The sequence below is a fragment of the Stegodyphus dumicola genome, chromosome X1 (genome assembly GCF_044657685.1).
Source record: "Stegodyphus dumicola isolate Sdum_Otavi_A_Nest chromosome X1, ASM4465768v1".
NCBI classification, from domain to species: Eukaryota; Metazoa; Arthropoda; class Arachnida; order Araneae; family Eresidae; genus Stegodyphus; species Stegodyphus dumicola.
In genome coordinates, this window is record NC_140780.1 from 82970885 (window position 1) to 82992257 (window position 21373).

Below are 21373 nucleotides of genomic sequence, written 5' to 3' on the forward strand. Positions count from 1 at the left end.
CAATTCTCTGTGAGCGTGAAGCAGTGATTAACTTCTGTCCATTGACATATGTAACTGAAAACGATGCTACTTTAATGCCTTTAAACCCATCTATATTTCTGCAAGACAGTCAAATAAGTGGTGTTCCAGATCTTGATCACATTGAGCACAAAAGTCTTAATAAGCAGGTTAAATATAGAGAAACCTGCAAAGAGATTTAAGGAACAGGTTTAGGTCTGAATATCTAAGGGCATTCCTTCAAAAACCAGAAAACAGAAAATCTGTCAAAGTGAATATTGGTGATATATTGATAGAAAGTGATAACACCAAACGAATCAATCGGCCACTAGACAAAATAATTCAGATCCTTCCAGCGAAAGACGGAATTACAAGACTTGTTAAGCTTAAAACAACTAATGGACAATTGCTAAGACCAACTCAAAGACTGTATCCACTTGAAGTATCTAACAATGCTCCCATCATACAGAAATTTTCAACCAAGAAGGTTGAATACGAAACTTATTCAAATTTTGCCTCTGATGACGTATGTGTACCTGAAACTCAGATCCAAAAGACTGGAACAGGTTGTACAATCAAAGTACCTAAGAGACTGGACTTGCGAACTATTTAAAATTTTCTTTTGTAACTTGAGAACTGTTCACAATTTTCTTTTGTAAGTTACATTTTTAAGATATAAAGTTAACATAGATGGGGGGATGTCAAGTTGAACATCTAATATTATCTTTGTTTGATGTAATTTAGAAAATTACAAATGGCAATAGTGGATGTTTTTTACATTTATGTTTTGAGCTTGTTATTTTTATTAGAAAATGAGAAAAAATGGCTTCAAGTTGCTTTCCAGGTGTATTTGAGAATTAATGTGTATTATCATATTACGGCATTTATATTTTAAGTGTTGTTTGAGATGTCAAAGCTAAAATTGCCACTTGTAGGATTTGTAAAATAAACTGTGTTGTCACAAGATGTTTCATTGAATAATTTATTACACTCATTTCCATCACTAATTCTTCTAATATTTGAAGGCAAAATGGAACAATAGCCATTAGGCTCATCATTCATTCTGAAATCTAAATATTTGGAAAAAGTATGGAATAGGCAATCGCCATTTTAACATTATCAGGTAGAGGTGCTTGAATATGTATGGTGCTTGAATATGCTGGTGCTTGAATATGGTGGCTGTAAGCAGCTCCATATTTACCAAGCTTGTTCAGTCATTGGTGACTGTTACACTGTCTCTTTCCTTTACCTTTCTGGGATAACATGGGCCTTGAACCCCTCATCGTTAATGAGAACACTACATTTCAGAGAATGAAAATATTTACTGCGTGGATAAGCTTACATGGTTAAGACCTAACTTGCAAGACTGTTAAGATAGATTAACTCATTAACTGTTAAAACTTACAAGGTTAGGACCTAAACTCAACTAAGCAATTTATTTCTCATGAAATGCTTGACAGCACATTACCAGCCATCAGCAACACTTCTGGAGCTGCCAATCAACACTCTGAAAAATTCCTCAAACATGATAATCCAAGAACTCATCGATGACTCCATACTGAATACGAAGAGGTCAATAATGCATATCCTGCATCACAGTCAGAAGTAATCCCATTCTCAACTGGGGGCTACATTTTTCGCGCTCTACTGTGTGTCTAGATATTTGTCTTCTGGTCCGCTGAGCTTGAAACCCATTTCTGGAAAAAAAAGATCATTTGCATTTTTTAAAAATTATTTTGTTATTCACTGTTTTCCATACACCTTGATGGTTTATAGTGTGCTTTGTATCCACTCAAAAACACAGCTGCATGATGCTACATATGAAAACATGTCCTATCTTAAATTTCTACATACCAGATAGTTTTCAATTTTCATCAAAATTTGTTTTAATATGTGATAAAAATTATTGTTGCTACAATATTCACACTTATACTTTTATTGCATGAATGGCATTGATCACTTGTCTTTATTTCAATATCACATTCTAGTTTTCCAAGAGAAGAAAAGCGGTGTTTCAATTCTGAAAATTTTCGCCTTTTAGTAGAGAAACTTATTGATTTTTACCTAATGTTAATTAAATAATATATTATTTTAGTCAACACCCACACAGCATGTCCAGAACCATGACATAACAAGGAGTGTCATAAACAGAGAAGAAATTATTATTGTAATTTATTGAACAAAATATAAGATATATAAACTTTGTATTAATTACAACAGACTCCTTATCACGAATCACTCTGGCACAATTTTCATCAAGGCTTTTCTTTCACAAATCAATTCCATTTCCAGTTCTAGGAAAAAATACAATTCATTCATTGTATTCATAGAATTCATATAACTTCAGCCAGAAAGATGAGTAAAATATACCCCTTTCATGTGATTTATAACCTTTGGATTAGCTTGCCATTAGTATATCCAGACTCCTATACAGACTAGTTAAACATGAGTCTACTATATTTCCATGCCTGGTTTTTGTTAGAAATTTCAGGCTTTGACACTGACACACAACATTTACAGAAATGAAATTTTGAAAAAATGTTTGTAAATCTTTGAACGTATGTGTTTAATTTTAGGCATCTACCTTTAAATGTTACAACATTTCAAGATCTTAATAAAGCCGAATGCCAGGGCAAGACATTCCTGTAACAATAAGGATGTTCAAAACAGTATTTAAATTAAAATGGAACACTGTTCCAAATACATAAAGTCATTTTTTATTTAAATTTTATCTCAAATAAAATACTGCTTTATTTAACCAGCAGCTGTATTAATTATAACTAATCGTTTATTAACTTTTAGCTGTTACTTAAGTTTCAAACAGAAATAAGTCATTTACTTACAAATTGTCCTTACAGACTATTCTGTAAGGAAAAGCAGGAGTTATGTGTGAAGCCTGGACATCAGTTTTTTTTGGATAAAAAGTAACACAATTTGTAGCTGAAAGAAATTCTTTTCATTATTACAGAGGTAGATATACAAAGTTATACAAGCGTAATAAAGAAAATTTTCAATTACACAATTCTACCTGTTACAAAAAAAATTTTTTTTTAACTTTTTTACAGCTTCACAGTAACCTTTTACACATTGAATGATTTGATATTTTCAGTCAGTTCCCAGTTTATAAGAGATTATTGAAAATTACTTGATAACTCATCTAATTATATTTTAAACATTACACAGATTATAAAATACTAAAAAATTTTGTACTTGCAATTTATCAAATTCTTTAATGGTTTAAGCAAACACCCACAAAAACATTACTTTTTAAAAAATTTTTAATATAGGATAAGTTCCTGTTTTTAAATATTTCAGTGCAGACAATGAAAACAGTCATCACATTAATACTTTCCACTCTGATTTTCTGTAGGTGTTACAGTTGTAATAATATTTGGGTAGGCTATTCTCTATCAGTTACAGCTTAAATTTTATTTAGTTAGTGTGTAAATTTTACTTAGATGATTATTTAAAACTTCATGAAGATTTAATTTCACTTTCAAATTACAGCATAAAATTTGAGATCAAGTTACCCAATAGCTGGAATAATCTAATATCTGGACCTGGAGATCACCAGCAACCCCCCTCCAGAAACGGAGAATATTATACTCAACAAACATAAGCAGGTATATCATAAACAAGATTTTTCTGCTGACTAAATGAGATTCCTGCATGTCACTTTCATACTCCTGCTGGCTACAGAATCACACCAAGATCAGTGACAATATGCTGACTGACTTGTCTATCTGATCTAAATAACCAATATGTGAAAGCCCAATGTTGTCAAGTCCATACATCATCTTACTAGATTTAAACTGATGATCTAAAATCCGAAATCACAAGGACTTCCAAAGATTCTGGATCTCATACTTTGTACGATATTACCAAATGAAAAAACAGGCAAAACAGCAATCTCATATTATTACTTTAAACTTTTATTTTGCTACAAATATCCACTAAGCTTCTTCATTTGATGAACTGAATTTACTTGAAGCTCTTTACTCAACGCAAAATTTACCTACATGCACATACTACTCGAAACTTAGTTTTTCCCACCACTTTCAATATTTTAATACATCAATTTTCTCTTGTAAATAACTTTTTTGCATGCAGAGCATTTACTTCTCTAATGTAATTGGTCCCCCCTCCAATGTTACATTTTGAATTGATGTTTCCTCTACCAAACTCATTATTAAATGCCCCTACTAGAAATATTGCTGCACTGAGATAAAGCAATCTTATTGGCAATATTTTGGGGTTCAACACAAAAGAGTTAAGCATACTGTTAATGAGATATTGTTAAACTAAATTGAACTGTACTTAATTACTAACACAACAAAATGCAACTACTTTAAAAATTATTAATCTCATGTTGGCTCATAAATTATAAATCTTTTCTCTCTGATGATAATTATTTTCTGACTACCACTTGTACTGCATCTACGTACTTTTTCCAAAAAATTAATTTTTACACAAAACTAACTAAACCAACATCCGATATAAAGCACAAAGTTTGCACACATTCTATTCCTCGCAGATATATCAAGAAGATAAACTCTGACAGAATTTGAGTAAAAATATAATTCAACTATTAAATAATTAAATACAGTTCTTAGACAAACTATTTAGTCAGTTATCTTTTTAACCTGCAAGGAAACACATGGAAGTATCTTAACGCACAAAACATTTTTTATGATTTAATTAACTTCATTGATAGCTCTAGCTTGTAATAAAAGGACATGCTTATAAGACAACATTATGCCAAAAATTTCTAGGATAATATTTTTGTCAATGTATTTTTACAGACAGTACAGAAAATTTATGTGGTCCACATATAAACTGCAGACTAGCATTAGTATTTTGAGTTTCAAGCTCTTTTCAATATCTAATTCAAGGAAGAATTTCCCCCCCCCCACAGGCTATCAGCATAAAAAAAAATAACTTTGTATAACACACTAATATTATCAGTATTTTGTCATTGACTAAAAGCGACCACTCACCTTTGAGATTTATCTTATTCTCCACATTATTCGATTTCTTGGTAACTGTGATGCAATGACTTTTACAAAAAAATTTTCATTCAGTTAGAACCTTTTTTCAGCTATCCTATATTGTTTTGAAATGGAAGATATATAGAAGGCCGTCATGTTTATATACATTTCACCTCTCTTTCTTCTGCTTAGGATATTTTTCTATGGTGAATCACACTCACATATCCATTCAGTATTCAATGACATTTCGTGTTACATGGTTATATTTATATTTCTTTCGGAAAAAGCACTAAATATTTTTCAAGTTTTAACATTATTGCAATTTATTAAAAAATATAAATTTGCATTATCAACATATAAAATAAACATGATACTTAAATTTTAAAATATTTGAACGGTGCTGCCATCTAGTACTAGAAATTCCTATATGTGCGGTGGGACGCATTTGTCCCACCTTTCAATTTCAACCATTCTTAATTAATATATATGAATTGAAATAATAATTTTTATTAGAAAAGGAAACTTTCACATAAAAATATTCATTCTAATACCAAAAGTTGTTGTTCAGATGATTTAAATTGCATTAGAAATTAAGAAAAAAAACTGCTTCAAAATTAGACTTGAAAAGAATTCTTATTTTACACTATTTCTATGAATGAATACTAGTGCTGCAATCAGTTATACATTTAGAGAACTAAAAGGTGTAATTATATATATTTTAAACAGAATTTAGCAGCTTTCATCTAAGAGATAAAAACTGATAAAAAAAGGTGGGAGGCCCATTAAAGGGTTAATGTATTTTGAGAAAATTAATATATTTTTTGCAATTATTCACACCATTAGCTATACACCTGAATTTGATACCGATAATATTTGGGATTAGATTTTCGGGTACTCTCTGATTATCCATCTAACCCTCCCACAAAGCTGCCATTTGTTGCTAACTAATCTTTCGGCAACCTAATACAGTCAAAAGTCGTTAATTCGGACACCCATAATCTGGAATAATCTATAATCCGGAAATCAAAGGTACAAACTTTCTGCGCATGTGTCGCGTTGACGCATGCGCGTAAGACCTTTACGGCTGCTCATATGCGTGTGCGCATGCGCATTATACGTTTACGCATGCGCGTTTAATGTACAACAGACGGTATAAGCTAAAATGATCTAATTATCTATTTCAGTTAATGTTGCAGATTGCATTGTTCCTTAATCTTCGAACTGGATCTGGCTTATTATTTTTTGCAGACTGTTAGAGCAATTTTATAAAAGTAAGCTTGAACTTTCGATAATGTCACAGAGAATTTCCAATGCTGGAGCTCCCAAAGGATCTACAAAGCAAAAGTATGTTTCGATGTCCATCAAACAAAAAGTGGAATTGCTGCAAAAAATGGATAAAGGTATATCCTTTGTTTCTCGACCATTCCGAAATTTGTTTATCAATTTCACGCTGCTCTGCGGCCGGAGGGGGGGGGACGCCACAGAGCGCAATGAATTGGAAGTTGATCTCTCAGCACTATCGTTATCTTCAGGGCAGATGTTTTTATTTTATTTGGCTTATAATTCCTTACTAAATGTAGTATTTCATCTCGATGTACTCCGTCTTTGATATGATTTAAATCAAATTCCTCAACATTATAATTTGCTTCTGATAGTGAAGAAAGTGACACAGAGGTTATTGAAAACGAAAAAATTTCGATTGACAAATTAGTCGGTATTCTCGACACAGCAATTATAGGACTTGAACAGCGGAACTTTGTAACTGAACATGAAATTATGTCTGTTTATAGAATTAAAGAGAAAGTATTATCACATAAAAAACGAAGCCCACCAGCGACTGAGCGGAGTCTAACGGAACAACTGGTGGTTCTGTCCGGGGTTCGAATCCCGGGAAACGAGCTGGTTGCCAGGATGATATTCTTAGTTTTCCATATGTGTAACATGTATGCAAGCCAATTTCCGTTAGGAAGTCCTCGAACGAAGGCATCCTTCACCTTAGGCAAGTAACCATCGAGTACTTTGCCATAATCAAATAAACCTTTATCCATAACATGCTTCAAATATTTTTATGTTGAAAAGTTCATGCGCCAAAGTTGGCCCCCGTTGAATGAAATATGTTGTTTATTTTTTCTTTGTTTTTTATAACAACAATGTTCTTGTTTTCAGAATCTGAATTATCAATAAAATTCTTTTAATAATATACAATTCTATTTTTTTTTTTTTTTGTTTTTTTTTTGCTTAATGAAAAATTAATTTAAGCGACAAATCTCTTACATTTAGAAAAATTTTCGATTTTCGAAACGAGTTGCTGTCAAAAGCGCATCTTCTCGTTGCTGCATATATTTATTTAAAGCAAACTGCTTGGCGCGTGTGCTTTTATATTTGAAAAGATTCAGAGAATTTTCAACAGGGAAATAAAGTTATTAATTTTACTGAATTTTGTGGATTCTTTCTGTTTTGAGGTAAAAGTCAAACCATCAGATATGTGATAACCTTAAAATAAGGGTATATATAATCAGGATTTTGCGGCCAGACATTCCCAGCGAAATACATTACAAAAAATTATCTATGTAGAATTAATGTATATTCCGTTTAGTATTTTAATTTATCAGTGTTATTACACATCAGTTTATCAGTGCAAGTTATATCGAGTTTTAGTTGTGTTCGATATAAGAATTTTATTTGGTTTATATAAATCTGATTCGTTTAATAATATTATATTTATTAAATACTATTTATTAGGTTTCCAAATCTGTCAAACCCAATCAATGGCCTCCTGGCTAAGATATCTGATTATTGCTATTTCGACTCGTATTCGAACCCAAACAAACGAAATGGTTGAATTTTGTGATTTCCCCTATGTGTAACATGAACATGAGTACGTTTTACTTAGAAAGTCGTCCATGGAGACATTCATTGCCTTCGGCTGATAGATCTCATTTCCTTTGCCATACTCAAAAAATCTAAAAATTTTTCGAAAACACTAACAGATGCATATAACAAAATAAAATTAAGTAAATGCATATAAGAAAATACATTAAGTAAATGCATATAAAAAAACTGAAGTAAATGTATATAACGAAAAAAAAATGAGGTAAAAACAAATTTTCAATAATTTTTCAATACAGTAGTTTTTAAATTGCTTGTTTCAAATTTTATTTCATTTTTATGTATGTACTAATATACAGTGTATGTGTGAGAAAGTGTGCTTGTTTGGCATATCCATATATATTAATTAAATAAATCTGATTTGAAAATGCATGCACTAACGCGTTTTTCTCGTAATTTGAAAAACACTAAAGTATTGTCTGAGAAAAATATTTATAAAGAAAATTAAATTTTGTCTTCTTACTCGGTGCTGTGTAAAAAATTTAAATAAGCTTATTAATTTTTTCTTCTTTATTAAAAACAAATTAGTTTCTTTTCATCTATATATGAAAAATAACAAAACCTTGCTGTCAGAATGGAAATTCTTAAAAATATAAAACTCGTTTTCTTCGAACAAAAGTTTCTGAGAAATTTCTCTAGGTCAGCAGGTAGTAACAGGACCACTGACTGCTTTGTTTGAAAAACCCGATGAAGTGGATGATTTTACCCCCAAAAGGTTTCCTTTAACAAAGCAGATGCGATCCAAATGGCTTTGCTGAGAAGCGTTCGTATTTGAATAGCTTGAAGCTTGAAAGCTTGAGTTGGAAGACTTATTGTTTCCGAAGCAATCAGTCAGACAGCAATAAAATTTGTTATAGATATTTCTCTCTCTCTGTGAGTTCTTGAAATCTTGGAATGGGTGAAAGTTTATTTTGTTTTACATATATAAGGAAATTGCATGTAAAGCAAAATAATTCAAGGCACATATTGTATGTTAATCATTGTACGTCCCCTCAGCTCTTCGGTTGGTCACTCGTATTAAGAAAAGAAATTCCTATACTGCTTTTGTATTACTTGTATATTGAAAGATTTGAAAAAAATAGCTTCATATGAAAAGTTTTTCTCCGATGAACGAATACAGCTGAAACATGTTTCTGTCTTCAAGTATATCCACAAAACATGAAATAGTATTGTACTCTTTTGTATTCTATTGCATTTTTTACTTCGTGGTAAACTTTTTGATTCTTAAATTTCTCTCTCTCTTTTCTTATAATACACAAGTACTCTTTCAAATATGGCTGACCTATGAACCTAAATTTTTATACCATAAAATTTTATATAAAAATTAGCCGTAATCATTAGACACAGCTTTGTGTATATTATATTCTTGAATACATGCCTGCAATTAATACTAAGAATACTATTGATAAAATTCGTGATATAATTAATAATGAAAATACTGTTTAAGCTAAAAACCGATTTGAATCTTTTTTTCATTATAGGGTAACATGAGCCAAACAATTTTCGTTAGAAATATACAATTATGTTAACTTGACACATCAGATAGAAAATATTTTATCGTCATCATCGGCTATGATAAAAGATTTTTACGCTTAAGATTTTGGATTATGATAAAGCACACAGGACCTATTTGTCTAAGGGAAAGGAAGTCTTTGGGGTAGATTTCTTTTGTGGGAAACAAACTGTTAATTCACAATCAATTGTACTTATGAAAAACCCCTAAACCCCCATGCAGCCGCTAGAATTTACCGGTGCTCAGCTATCTTACTGCTTGGAGAGACTAGTTGGCTTTCTGAACTTATGCAATACCTATCTGAATTTGAATATTTGCATAAAAAACGAGCAAAATAAAATGACACATTGTAAATAGTACATTTTACTGAAATCAAACTTTCTTTGAAAAAGGAAAATTAATTGTAAGGAATAAGATGGATGCATTTAATTAAACGGCGGGCAATAACAGCGCTGATCATACGTTTCGTATAGGAAATCATTTTGTTCGTGTTATCGTATAACGGAAAATATCCACAGATTATATTTTACGATTTTTAAGAAGTCATGGGTTATCTGCTTAAGGAGAACACCTTCGTGGGCAATTTTCTAAATAAAATTGGCTTGAATTCACGTTACGCATCGAGAAAATCATAAATACCACAAGCAGCTAAACTGTTCGGTTGCCAACAACAAAATACCAACATCCAGCAATCTTATTCACTCAACTATAGTGAACTTAAACTAATGTTTGTATATTATTAGTAGTATTAAAATAACGAAAATATTTATTCTAATAAAAATTTGTGTTTGAATATCCTCCCTAGTAAGGTATTTCCTTTGGTTGGAGAATTGTCAACAATAAATGCTATGTTTAAACAAGACATTTATTTAGAGCATAATGCTTCAAAAATGTACGCTGGGATCCCTAGGAAAAAAAATATCGCCGGAAAATATATCTCCGAAAAAATATTTAATTATTCATATTCTTATGATTAATTACAGTCAAAAGTCGTTAATCCGGACTCGTCGGGACTTCGGCGATTCCGGATTATCGATTTTCCCGGATTATAGATCATCAGTTTAAATCTCGTAAGATGGCATGCAGAAATTCTAAAATTAAAAATATGAAACCATAATTTATGAAATAAAGAACAATTATGATCTAAAGGGTATCAAAATTTGCAAAAAGAAAAAGCTTAATATTTATTTGATTACTTTATTAAACATTTCTTTTAATGTAAGTTGTTTAAGTTTTGCTTCATTTCATGTGATAATACTTTCTCTTTAATTCTATTAAACAGAAATAATTTCTTGTTCAGTTACAAAGTTCCACTGTTCAAGTTCTATAATTGCTGTGTCGAGAACACCGACTAATTTGTCAAACGAAATTTTTTCGTTTTCAATAACCTCTGTTACTTTCTTCGCTATCGAAAGCGAATTATAATGACGAGGAACTTGTTTTAAATCATATCAAAGACGGAGCATATCGAGATGAAATACTACATTTGGTAAGGAATTATAAGCCAAATAAAATAAAAACATCTGTGCTGAAGATAAGGATAGTGCTGACAGATCAACTTCCAATTCATTACGTGCCCGCAGCGGCGATCCCCCCGCCGAGCAGCGTGAAATTAATAAACAGATTTCGGATTTCAAAACATACTTTCGCTTTAGATCCTTTACATATTAACAAATATATATCGGAAATTCTATTTGATATAATCGAAAGTTTAAGCTTACTTTTATAAAATTGCTCTTACAGTCTGCAAAAAATAATAAGCCGGATCCAATTCGAAAATTAAGGAACAACGCAATCATCAACATTAACTGAAATAGATAATTAGATAATTTTAGCTTATACGTCCATCATACATAAAACGCGCACGCGAAAACGTATTCTGCACTTGCGCACACTCATATGCGCAGTCGTAAAAGGTCTTACGCGCACGCGTAAACGCCTATGCGCATGTGTCTACGCGGCGCATGCGCAGAAAGTTTTTAGTTTTGAGGTCCGAATTATAGATCATTCCGAATTATGGGTGTCCGAATTAACGACTTTTGACTGTATTAAATAATTAATAACTTCTATAATTATTAAATGAAATGCTTATTTATACTTTACCAAATGTACAGCAACACTCTTTTTTTACAAAAATACCATATTGAATAAATTATATTGTAAGCTAATAAGTAACAACATTGCTTTGTTTAATTAAGATACAATAATAAGCCGAACAAACATTAAATTGGAAGTCAAACAACAAAAATCAGCGTTATATTTTCAAATTTTCACAATCTAATTTTCATATCTTATCTCGTTCATTTGCGCTTTTGCAGCTGAAGATGATGGTTTGGTAAAACCATCGAAACTAGTCCTGTGAAAATTTGAAAATATAACGCTGATTTTTGTTCTTTGACTTCCAAATTAATTGCTTTGTTTGTTATTAATATGTCTCATCTTTCCTATTTCAGATAAAATTTACTAGTGTTTGTTGGACAGGAAAGCAAGAATTTTTAATTTGAATCCATAAATTTATTATACACTGAAAACGGTTTCATGTTATAATTCCTTTTCTGAATATCTTGAATGTATATGAAAAAGTAAAATGCAAATTTAATATTAATATTACCACCCTTAAAAACACCCAAATATTTCGTTTTTTACTCTCTTAAAACTACGTAATAATTAAGGAAAAATAAATTATTTAAAATAATTATTAGTTGCCTGCAGTTGAAGAATATAGGAAAATGCTGAAGGTTTTAAAGATTTTTAATTAATGGCAAAAATACAGAAAATTGGAAATAATACGAAATGTTTCAGCAATATCTCAGAAGGAAGGAAAATTGCACCAGATATTTGTCAGAATATAATTTTAGTGATAGCAGTTTAATCAGTCTGCATTGAAATTCCGGTGATAATCAGTGACATACAGATTTAGGTTACTTAGGTTAAAAATGCGTAATAATTTAAAATTTAACCGGGTAAATTTTAAAACCAATTTATTTGAAAACTATCAGCTTCGCTGCGAGCCTTCGTCTGGCTTTTAAATGTACCGGAAAAATGGCTGAAGGGAACTCCAAACGTTAAATTTAAAAACTGCGTAGGATTTTACTCTGCAGAACAACTTCATAAAAAAAAGTTATTACGTATAAAAAAATTACAATGAAATAAGCAATGTCCCTTAATACAAATATTAATTATCCTAATAAATAAATTAACCAAATTCCCTTTGCAAAATCTTAAGAACTCAAATGGTATAAAGGAGGTTAATAACTTTGTTTCCAAAAAAATAAGTCAAAACTTTTCAATATCTTAAAAACAGTGAAATGAGCAACAAATAAAATAAAGGAATGCAAAAAACAAAACATTCTGAAAAGCAAAGTATAATTAATGATATTTTATCTTATGTTTTCAAGGGAAAAAATTACAATGAAATAAGCTATATCTCTTAATACAAATATTAATTATCCTTATTAAAAAATTAACCAACTTTCCGTAGAAGAACAAAAATCATGCAAAACTTTTCAATATCTTATAAACAGTGAAATAAGCAAAAAAATGACATGAAAGCAACTCAAAAAACATAAAATTCCGCGCAGAATTTTACTCCACAGAACAACTTTATCAAAAAAAAAAAAAAAAAAAAAAAAAAAAATCAATAACAATATATTACAGTCAAAAGTCGTTAATCCGGACTCGTCGGGACTTCGGCGATTCCGGATTATCGATTTTTCCGGATTATAGATCATCAGTTTAAATCTCGTAAGATGGCATGCAGAAATTCTAAAATTAAAAATATGAAACCGCAATTTATGAAATAAAGAACAATTATGATCTAAAGGGTATCAAAATTTGCAAAAAGAAAAAGCTTAATATTTATTTGTTTACTTTATTAAACATTTCTTTCAATGTAAGTCGTTTAAGTTTTGTATCGTTTCATGTGATAATACTTTCTCTTTAATTCTATTAAACAGACATAATTTCTTGTTCAGTTACAAGGTTCCGCTGTTCAAGTCCTATAATTGCTGTGTCTAGAACACCGATTAATTTGACAATCGAAATTTTTTCGTTTTCAATAACCTCTGTCACTTTCTTCGCTATCGAAAGCGAATTATAATGACGAGGAACTTGTTTTAAATCATATCAAAGACGGAGCATATCGAGATGAAATACTACATTTGGTAAGGAATTATAAGCCAAATAAAATAAAAACATCTGCGCTGAAGACAAGGATAGTGTTGACAGATCAACTTCCAATTCATTACGCGCCCGCCGCGGCGATCCCCCCGCCGAGCAGCGTGAAATTGATAAACAGATTTCGGATTTCAAAACATACTTTCGCTTTAGATCCTTTACATATTAACAAATATATATCGGAAATTCTATTTGATATAATCGAAAGTTTAAGCTTACTTTTATAAAATTGCTCTTACAGTCTGCAAAAAATAATAAGTCGGATCCAATTCGAAAATTAAGGAACCACGCAATCATCAACATTAACTGAAATAGATAATTAGATAATTTTACCTTATACGTCCATTATACATAAAACGCGCACGCGAAAACGTATTCTGCACTTGCGCACACTCATATGCGCAGTCGTAAAAGGTCTTACGCGCTCGCGTAAACGCCTATGCGCATGTGTCAACGCGGCGCATGCGCAGAAAGTTTTTAGTTTTGAGGTCCGGATTATAGATCATTCCGAGTTATGGGTGTCCGAATTAACGACTTTTGACTGTATATTTATATAAAAATGACAATGAAATATGCCAATCTCTTAAAAACAGTGACATAAGAAATACGATGAAAAATTGTTGCCAAACCCATATTTCTAAAAGAATGAAACTATTCAAAATGATGCTATTTCATCAAAAATCTATCAACAACAATAAGACAGGAAAATTGTTGCCAAAATCACATTTTTAAAGATGTGAGATGCAAGAAATGTACTCGGAAGCTTCATTTAAAAAATCTTTTAAAAATACAAAATATTATCATTTTTCCAAAATTCTTTTTGTAAAAGCATTCGCAAGGATGAAAGTTTAACGTGTCCAAAAATCAAAGAAAAATAAACTGTACATTTTTAAAAATAAACTTTTTTAGAAAAAATCCCATTGAAAAAGTGTTAAGCTCCCTTTGTTAAATAAATTCGTATTTAATCGATTTATTGAAACACGAAATTTATTTTAAGTTTGTAAAATAGCTAAGTGCCTACGTTTCATGACGATGTGAAAATGGAGTGTGTAGAGTAAAATCTCTCTTTCCTATAGCCCATTATGTTTCAAAATGACACGATTTCGTCACAAAACATGAAAAAAAAAAAAATTCGAATTCGAATTTCGAAAAAATCGCTTCGAAGTGCACTGGCTCTTGTGTACATGTACCTATGTACCAAATTTCGTAGCCGTGGGTCTATTAGCTTACGCGCAGCGCGAACGAAAGGCGCACACACACAGACTCTTTCTTTTATTATATGTAGAGAAGATATGTAGAGATAAGATTGTTTAAGGGAAGGAAACTTTCAAGTTTCGCAGCTGTAGCCTGCGGCATTAAGACGATCATCAGGGAGAGTCTAGCCTTTTGCAATTCTCTTGAGAGCTCACAGTTACCGAACAATATATAGCAATCAATCTCACTTAGCGGAATCATTGAAGTAAAATGCTGGGAGGGATGGAAAATAACAAAAGAACTGCTTGACAATTTTCAGAGGTTTAGGGTTATTTTCGCGACATTTTACGGGAAGTTCGGTCCAAAACTAGCAACAGTTTTAAAGAGATTCGCAGATAATCACTCGACAGGCTAAGGGTTAAGTTATTTTTTTGCAATTTTAGTTGTGAAAGATAACTAGGGAGTGGGGATGAGGTAAAAGTTACAAAAAAAAATTATTATACAAATAATAAAAATATAACTGAATTATATTTTTTTTTATATTTGATAATTACTAATTTGAAACCAATTTCTTGCTACAGCCAAAATCTCATCATCATCTTCAGATTCATTTCCATCACTCATGAAACCATCACTGCATTTCATTGCTGAAACTTTCTGATAAATTGGCATATTCAAAATCATCAGAGTCGCTCATTATCAGATAATTTTTCTAAACAAGTTACAAAAACACTTAGTAAAAATTAATTTATGGTTAACCGCTTACTTTTATGATAATTAACACATTAAAAATGGATATATATTACCTTTTCCACACCAAACAACTGCTTCATAACAAAAAATTCCTAAAAAACTTGTAGCTAATCATCAAAATGCGCCACGTGGTTTACACAAGAAAAATATGCACAGAGGTGCCATCTATGGTAAATAAGTTTAACCTTTTAACTGTCATGCCTGAAATAACCTCGGGTACAGCACTGGTATTCCAAAATGTCAAGCCCGAACATCACTAGGGCTAGTTTTTTTTGAGTGCATCGCATTCTTAGACCCGAATATATATCATGAGAAGTTTCGGCTTCAATTCAACAGATGGCAGGGCTTTACTGAAGGTTTCAAAGGATAGAGGTTAAAGTTCAACGTGCACAGCTTTTTTTTTTTTTTTTTTTTTTTTTGATTGCGAGGCAAACTTTCATTTTTGGAATTAAAAAAAATTTACAATTTATGCACCCAAACCATCAAAATAACTTGACAGTTAAAAGGTTAATTATAATGTAGCCTATCTATTTTTTGTACACTTGAATTTGGTAACATTTATTAATATCTTTTTTTTAATTAAACTTACTTGATTCCATCTTTAACAATTTAAATTTAGGTTCAATCAAAATAAAATTCACCACCATTTTTTATTTATTTTTAAAATTTCTATTTTCAGTAAATTTTATAAATTTTTTGTAAACATTTTTTAATTATAATGCATAAAAAGTTTACCATTAGCTTAAAGAAGATGTATTTCTAGGCATACTTGTAAAAAATTAAGAGTTTTTTTATTAAAAATTTTGATTTCAATTTAGTTGACTACAGCAAAGCACAATGGGTTATCTACCTAAGGAAAGAGTTGCCTTCGTGGAAGTCTTGCTAAGGGAAACTGGCTCATATACACATTACACATGGGGAAAACATGCAGCCAGCCCGTACACCTGGATCAAACCCAGGTCAGAACTACCAGTATTCAGTGATTTTATTGCTCAGCCGCTGGTGGGTATTATTCAAAATTTCCCAAGAAATATATAAATTTATATACCGAAGCATTTTGAAATTTGGCGTATTTGCCATAAGTGAATGTGTGATTCATGAACTTTGGTACAATCTTTCATGTAACAAAGAACTTTGTTACCAAATGTGATTCATGAACTTTGTTACAATCTTAAATGATTTGCAACAGTTATTTTGAAACTTAAATTTCCAAATAAACTTTTACAGAGAATTAGGCACACAAAATTTCTTTATCGTCATTTTATTAATAAACATATGGAAAATTATTTTTAATTTATAAAGAATATTAATAAAAATTTAAAGTTTTTTCCTTTCATAAACATAAATTTTTACTTTCGCCACATTATTGTCTGCTTCATTTCACTTATTTTATATGCAATGAAATTTATTTAGCAGATTTCAGAATTGTGCATCATATATGTATTCAGTATTTCTGAGTTCGTCAAACAATATATCAAAAATATTATAATAAGACATGCTGTCTTCTACTGCAGAAATGTTTAATAGCAGCAAAATTTATTAGAATAAAAGATTTTTATTTTATTTTCTATGTGTAGCAAAGGAAACAAAAAAAAGGAACGATTCTGAAAATGTTTTATATCCTAAGATATTTCATGACATTATATGCATAAAAAATTTCTAAACCAAACTGTTGTTTACATTTGAAAGGGCCCATCAAAGCAAATCCTCTTTTTTCATAGCAAATTATGTTTTTATGTAAACACAGGATTTAGAATAAGCACATTTTTAGACCGTGATTTGACAAGATCTGAATTCTAATCTTTAGTAATATAATAAATTATGATTATTGTAACATTTATTTTAACATTATTATTTATGTTACATTTTCTGATATTAGAATTTACTAAAAATTTTCTTGTAAAGTAATTAAAAAAATTTTTTAATTTGTCTTTCTCTAAGGACATACTGCTTATTTTATATCAATCAAAGTTCTGACACCTGCTCTTTATTCTTTTCATTAACGTTGACAAAAAAAAACAAATAAAGTGAACTTAACTAATGAATGACAAACTTAAGTTCAGAAAGAAAGTGCTGATAATTCATGCAATGGTGTTGTATTTATCATATGCCTCGAGACTGGATAATTATACTGGTTTTCGACGAGTTTCTTACTTCCTTTGTTCAGAAATATGCGTTTAAAAATCGCATATAAATTAGGTTGGCTGGTTATTTAAATACGGCACAGCACATGAAGGCTATCAGCCTAAGTGGAGAAAATCCTCCATCAAGGACTTATGTAAGGAAAAGTGGCTCATATTCATATTGCACATAGAGAAAATCACAAAAGCTAACTATACAGCTATCTTGTTTGTCTGTGCTGGACTCCGGAACAAATTACCAGTATTTAGCACCATTTAACTGCTTGGTGACTGGCAGTACCATTTAAATTAGGAGCCAGGTTATGAGCTCTAATTTACTCTTTGTTATTAATTTTAAATATTGTTATATTATCAGGCAGGAAAAAAAAAAGTTAGTTTACAAGTTAGCTCTTAAACCATAATGTAAATGAACGTTCAGTTACATACGTTATTACTGTATTCACTTGGTGTTCTTGGAATCTAAGCTAAAGACAGGACAATTATCTTCCTCAGGGTTCGTACACATTTCTGCACACAGAAATTAAGTAATTTTAAGAACCATTAATGAAAAAAATTAAGGACCTATGAGCAAATGGGAACTGAATAAATTCAATTAAAAATGTTATCTATGCTTGAACTTCACTTTAGTAATACCATCCTAAAAACAAAATAGATCTGTAAGTAGGATGCATTATTATTAAACATGAATTAACGTAATTATTAACGAGTTTGAGAATAAAAAAAACTTTATGAAATTTGAGAAGTAAAATCAAATATGTTACACTTATAATTAGTTGGACATATTTGAAAGAAGGTAACTGACATTCTATTTATGTTTTACTAACAGTTTTATGTTGATTTTTTTTTTTTTTTTTTATGTCTCATTTTGTCACATACTACAAGCTCAGTCTAGAGGTTTAGTAAATAGCAGATAGATTTTATGTCAAAGGGTATAGTGAACGAGAAGTAAGATCATAATCAGTATGATTTATAACAAAAGACTAGATGTTGTCACCACTGTTGTATGCCTAGAGAGAGACCTGCTGATTAGAACAAACCTGAAAGGCCTAATGTAGGCACGGTTTGAAATTTAACTGGGCTCTGTGTGACACAGTTAGTAACATAGCTTCGTGATGAGTTCCAGGGGTTGTAACCCAGTTAAGCCACTAAAGCAGCAAAAGTGATAAGTTGTTTTGTATTATTTTAAGTCTCATTAGATGCAGAGAATAAGTTTCACATGAATTTTTACATTTTTTGGGTTTTATCTTGTGACCACAGTAAGAATTAATGAAAGCCAATAACTCACTTTAACGTGCAGAGATAATTTTTAAGGGTAAGCAGTTAGTTGTAAATAATCAAATTAGGTAGTTAGATAACCTTAGTCATTATGAATTTACATGGATACTATTAAATTTTATATTATTTTTTAGGAATAATTGTTAAAAAAGCCCTATTAAAATCCCAATCTAATCAAATTTCACAGTTTAAAATACATGTAATATATGACATAAATTCTTAAATGATACTAGGATAATTACACATTAAAAGCTACAAAATATTTATGTTTTGTAGCAACAGCACTCAACAAAATACTATTTATGCATCTTTTTAATTTGAAGCCTTCCCAGACATTTTAGCTAATTTATATGGATTTACTTCTCTTTAACCCTTTGAGGGGCGGTATATAAAATAATTTAAACTGTGGTAAAATTTTGCATGAACTATACCTTATGAACCCTAAGGACACAAAATTGAGACTTTAAAAAAAAATCTAGAGCGAAATCCTGAATTTTAAGAGGCAGTATATATTTTATACCGGCACCCATCTAGGACATTTTTTCCAGGTAGCTTCCAACTGTTAATCTTTGTTTTTTAAATTAATTTTGGGTACTTTTGATGTACGTCTGTAGTGATGAGTGCTTGAATATAATTATGTAAGTCTAAAGACAATTTTTTTTTAAAATTTTAGCAGAAATTTAAAATTTTAAAAATAAAATTTATGTTTTTACGCACTTTGATGATGCAACCCAGCTAAACATATGAGTACTTATGTAAAATATGAGTAAAAAGCTTCTCAACTTGATTTAATTTCAATATTATTTTATAAAAAAATTAGCAAATATAACACTGCATGTGTAAATCGTATGATGCTGTAACTGAACTAGTATAATATTACAAACATATGTAACTCAGCCAAAAATTTTAAAAAATTGAAAAATAAAGCACTACGATCGACTCAGCTGAGAAAGTATGTTGCATTTTTGAAGTTGTATTTTATGCTTTAGATAATATGTGAAAAACACCATGCTTCATACTATGATACGAAGAATCGCCCCCCCTCCACACACACACACTTTAGATCATCGAGGACTGTAAGGCTCCCTTTTTTATTTTTTGTAAATATAGGTTGTAATATATCCTTTTGTTCAGGAAAAAACACCGTTAAACAATTTTATTATTTGATACACCTCAAAGCTCTTATTCTGATTTTCAACCCCTTTGGCTTCATAGGGGATCCTTTTCAACTTTTGGATAAATTTTAGTTTGCATCTAAAACGGGCCTTAGAAATATTTTTCCTCTTTTCACCAACTGTGAAAATCTATTTCCGAAACAACCTATTTGTATCAACTAGAGCTCAAACTTCTCTTGTGTTCTCTAGTCTTTCATCTGAAATTAACAAAGAATTAAAAAGAATTTCCCTAAGAAATAAAAGCATGCTTACAAACCAGCAGTTTTTGTGATTACACTATGAGATGGACCTTAAGTACATTTCCATTTTAAGTGAGCTTTCCCTTTGTGTGATCTTATCACACCTCACAAAGGGAAGAAAGCGTGACTCCCGAATGACAAATTGGTTGTCAATCACCTCTTTTCATTTTCTTGCATTCTAGGATTTTGGAAAATAGGAAGCAACAAGTGTCTTTTGGGGGCTAGCATGCCACGTTTAACCCCCCACAATTGTGTAAAGTTTTGACCCCAGACGGCAATTTTGAAATCGATAAGTCTTTCTCTTGAGAAAGGGATAAGTGTTGAAATAAAAATTTAGCTAAACACAGACGAATGAAACTTGAGCTGAGTACACAAAGAATAAATGAAACTAATATACTTGTATTCAGTCCTAGCGCAGGGTCAGTAAACTCCCCATTCCTCCATGAACATAATATTTAATCCTAAACGACTTATAAATTAATCATGAAAATTATTACCTCCTAAACTGTTATAATTATAAAGGAATTATGTCGTCACAGAGTAGAAAAGGAGAAGACTGGTGCTGCCATCTATTGGCGTGGTACCCTCAGTGTGGGCGCCGGTATATATTATATACCGGTTTTAAAATCGTATAAATAATCTTCTGTTAATTATAACTTCTGACTGAAATGAAGTAAATATATAAGATTCAGCATGTGTACGTCATATATTTGCAGACTTTGAATTTTTTCTTTCCCTCCAATAGAATTTATCAATCTTTCAACATGATACCTTGGAACAAGGTATATTAATTTCATAACTGTAAAATATTGAGCATTCATAGGGTGATTTTGCCATTTAGAATCAAAAGAAAACACTAGACACTTACGATTATAGCTTTTGGTGTAGAAAAATTAGCATTTTTTCGGAGGTTAAAAAAATTGGCAAACAACCGGTATATATTATATATACCGGTGCCCTTCAAAGGTTTAAGCATCTTTTCTAACAATCAGAAGTCTGTCTCAATATGCAAACCAATGTTCTCACTAGTTTC

At 30.8% G+C, this 21373-nt stretch overlaps 1 protein-coding gene across 5 annotated transcripts in view; it reads right to left on the reverse strand.

Moving 5' to 3' along the window:
- Positions 1-21373, reverse strand: part of LOC118199148 (putative tRNA (uracil-O(2)-)-methyltransferase) — a 107777-nt gene that overhangs the window by 69939 nt on the left and 16465 nt on the right. For all 5 annotated transcript variants that reach the window (XR_015038673.1, XM_085808039.1, XM_085808040.1 and 2 more), the window contains exon 3: positions 2841-2937. Coding sequence is in view for 4 of the 5 variants with exons in the window: in XM_085808039.1 (XP_085664165.1) it covers positions 2841-2937 (97 nt within the window). In the remaining variant the exon portion in view is untranslated. The remainder of the gene's footprint in view (positions 1-2840; positions 2938-21373) is intronic.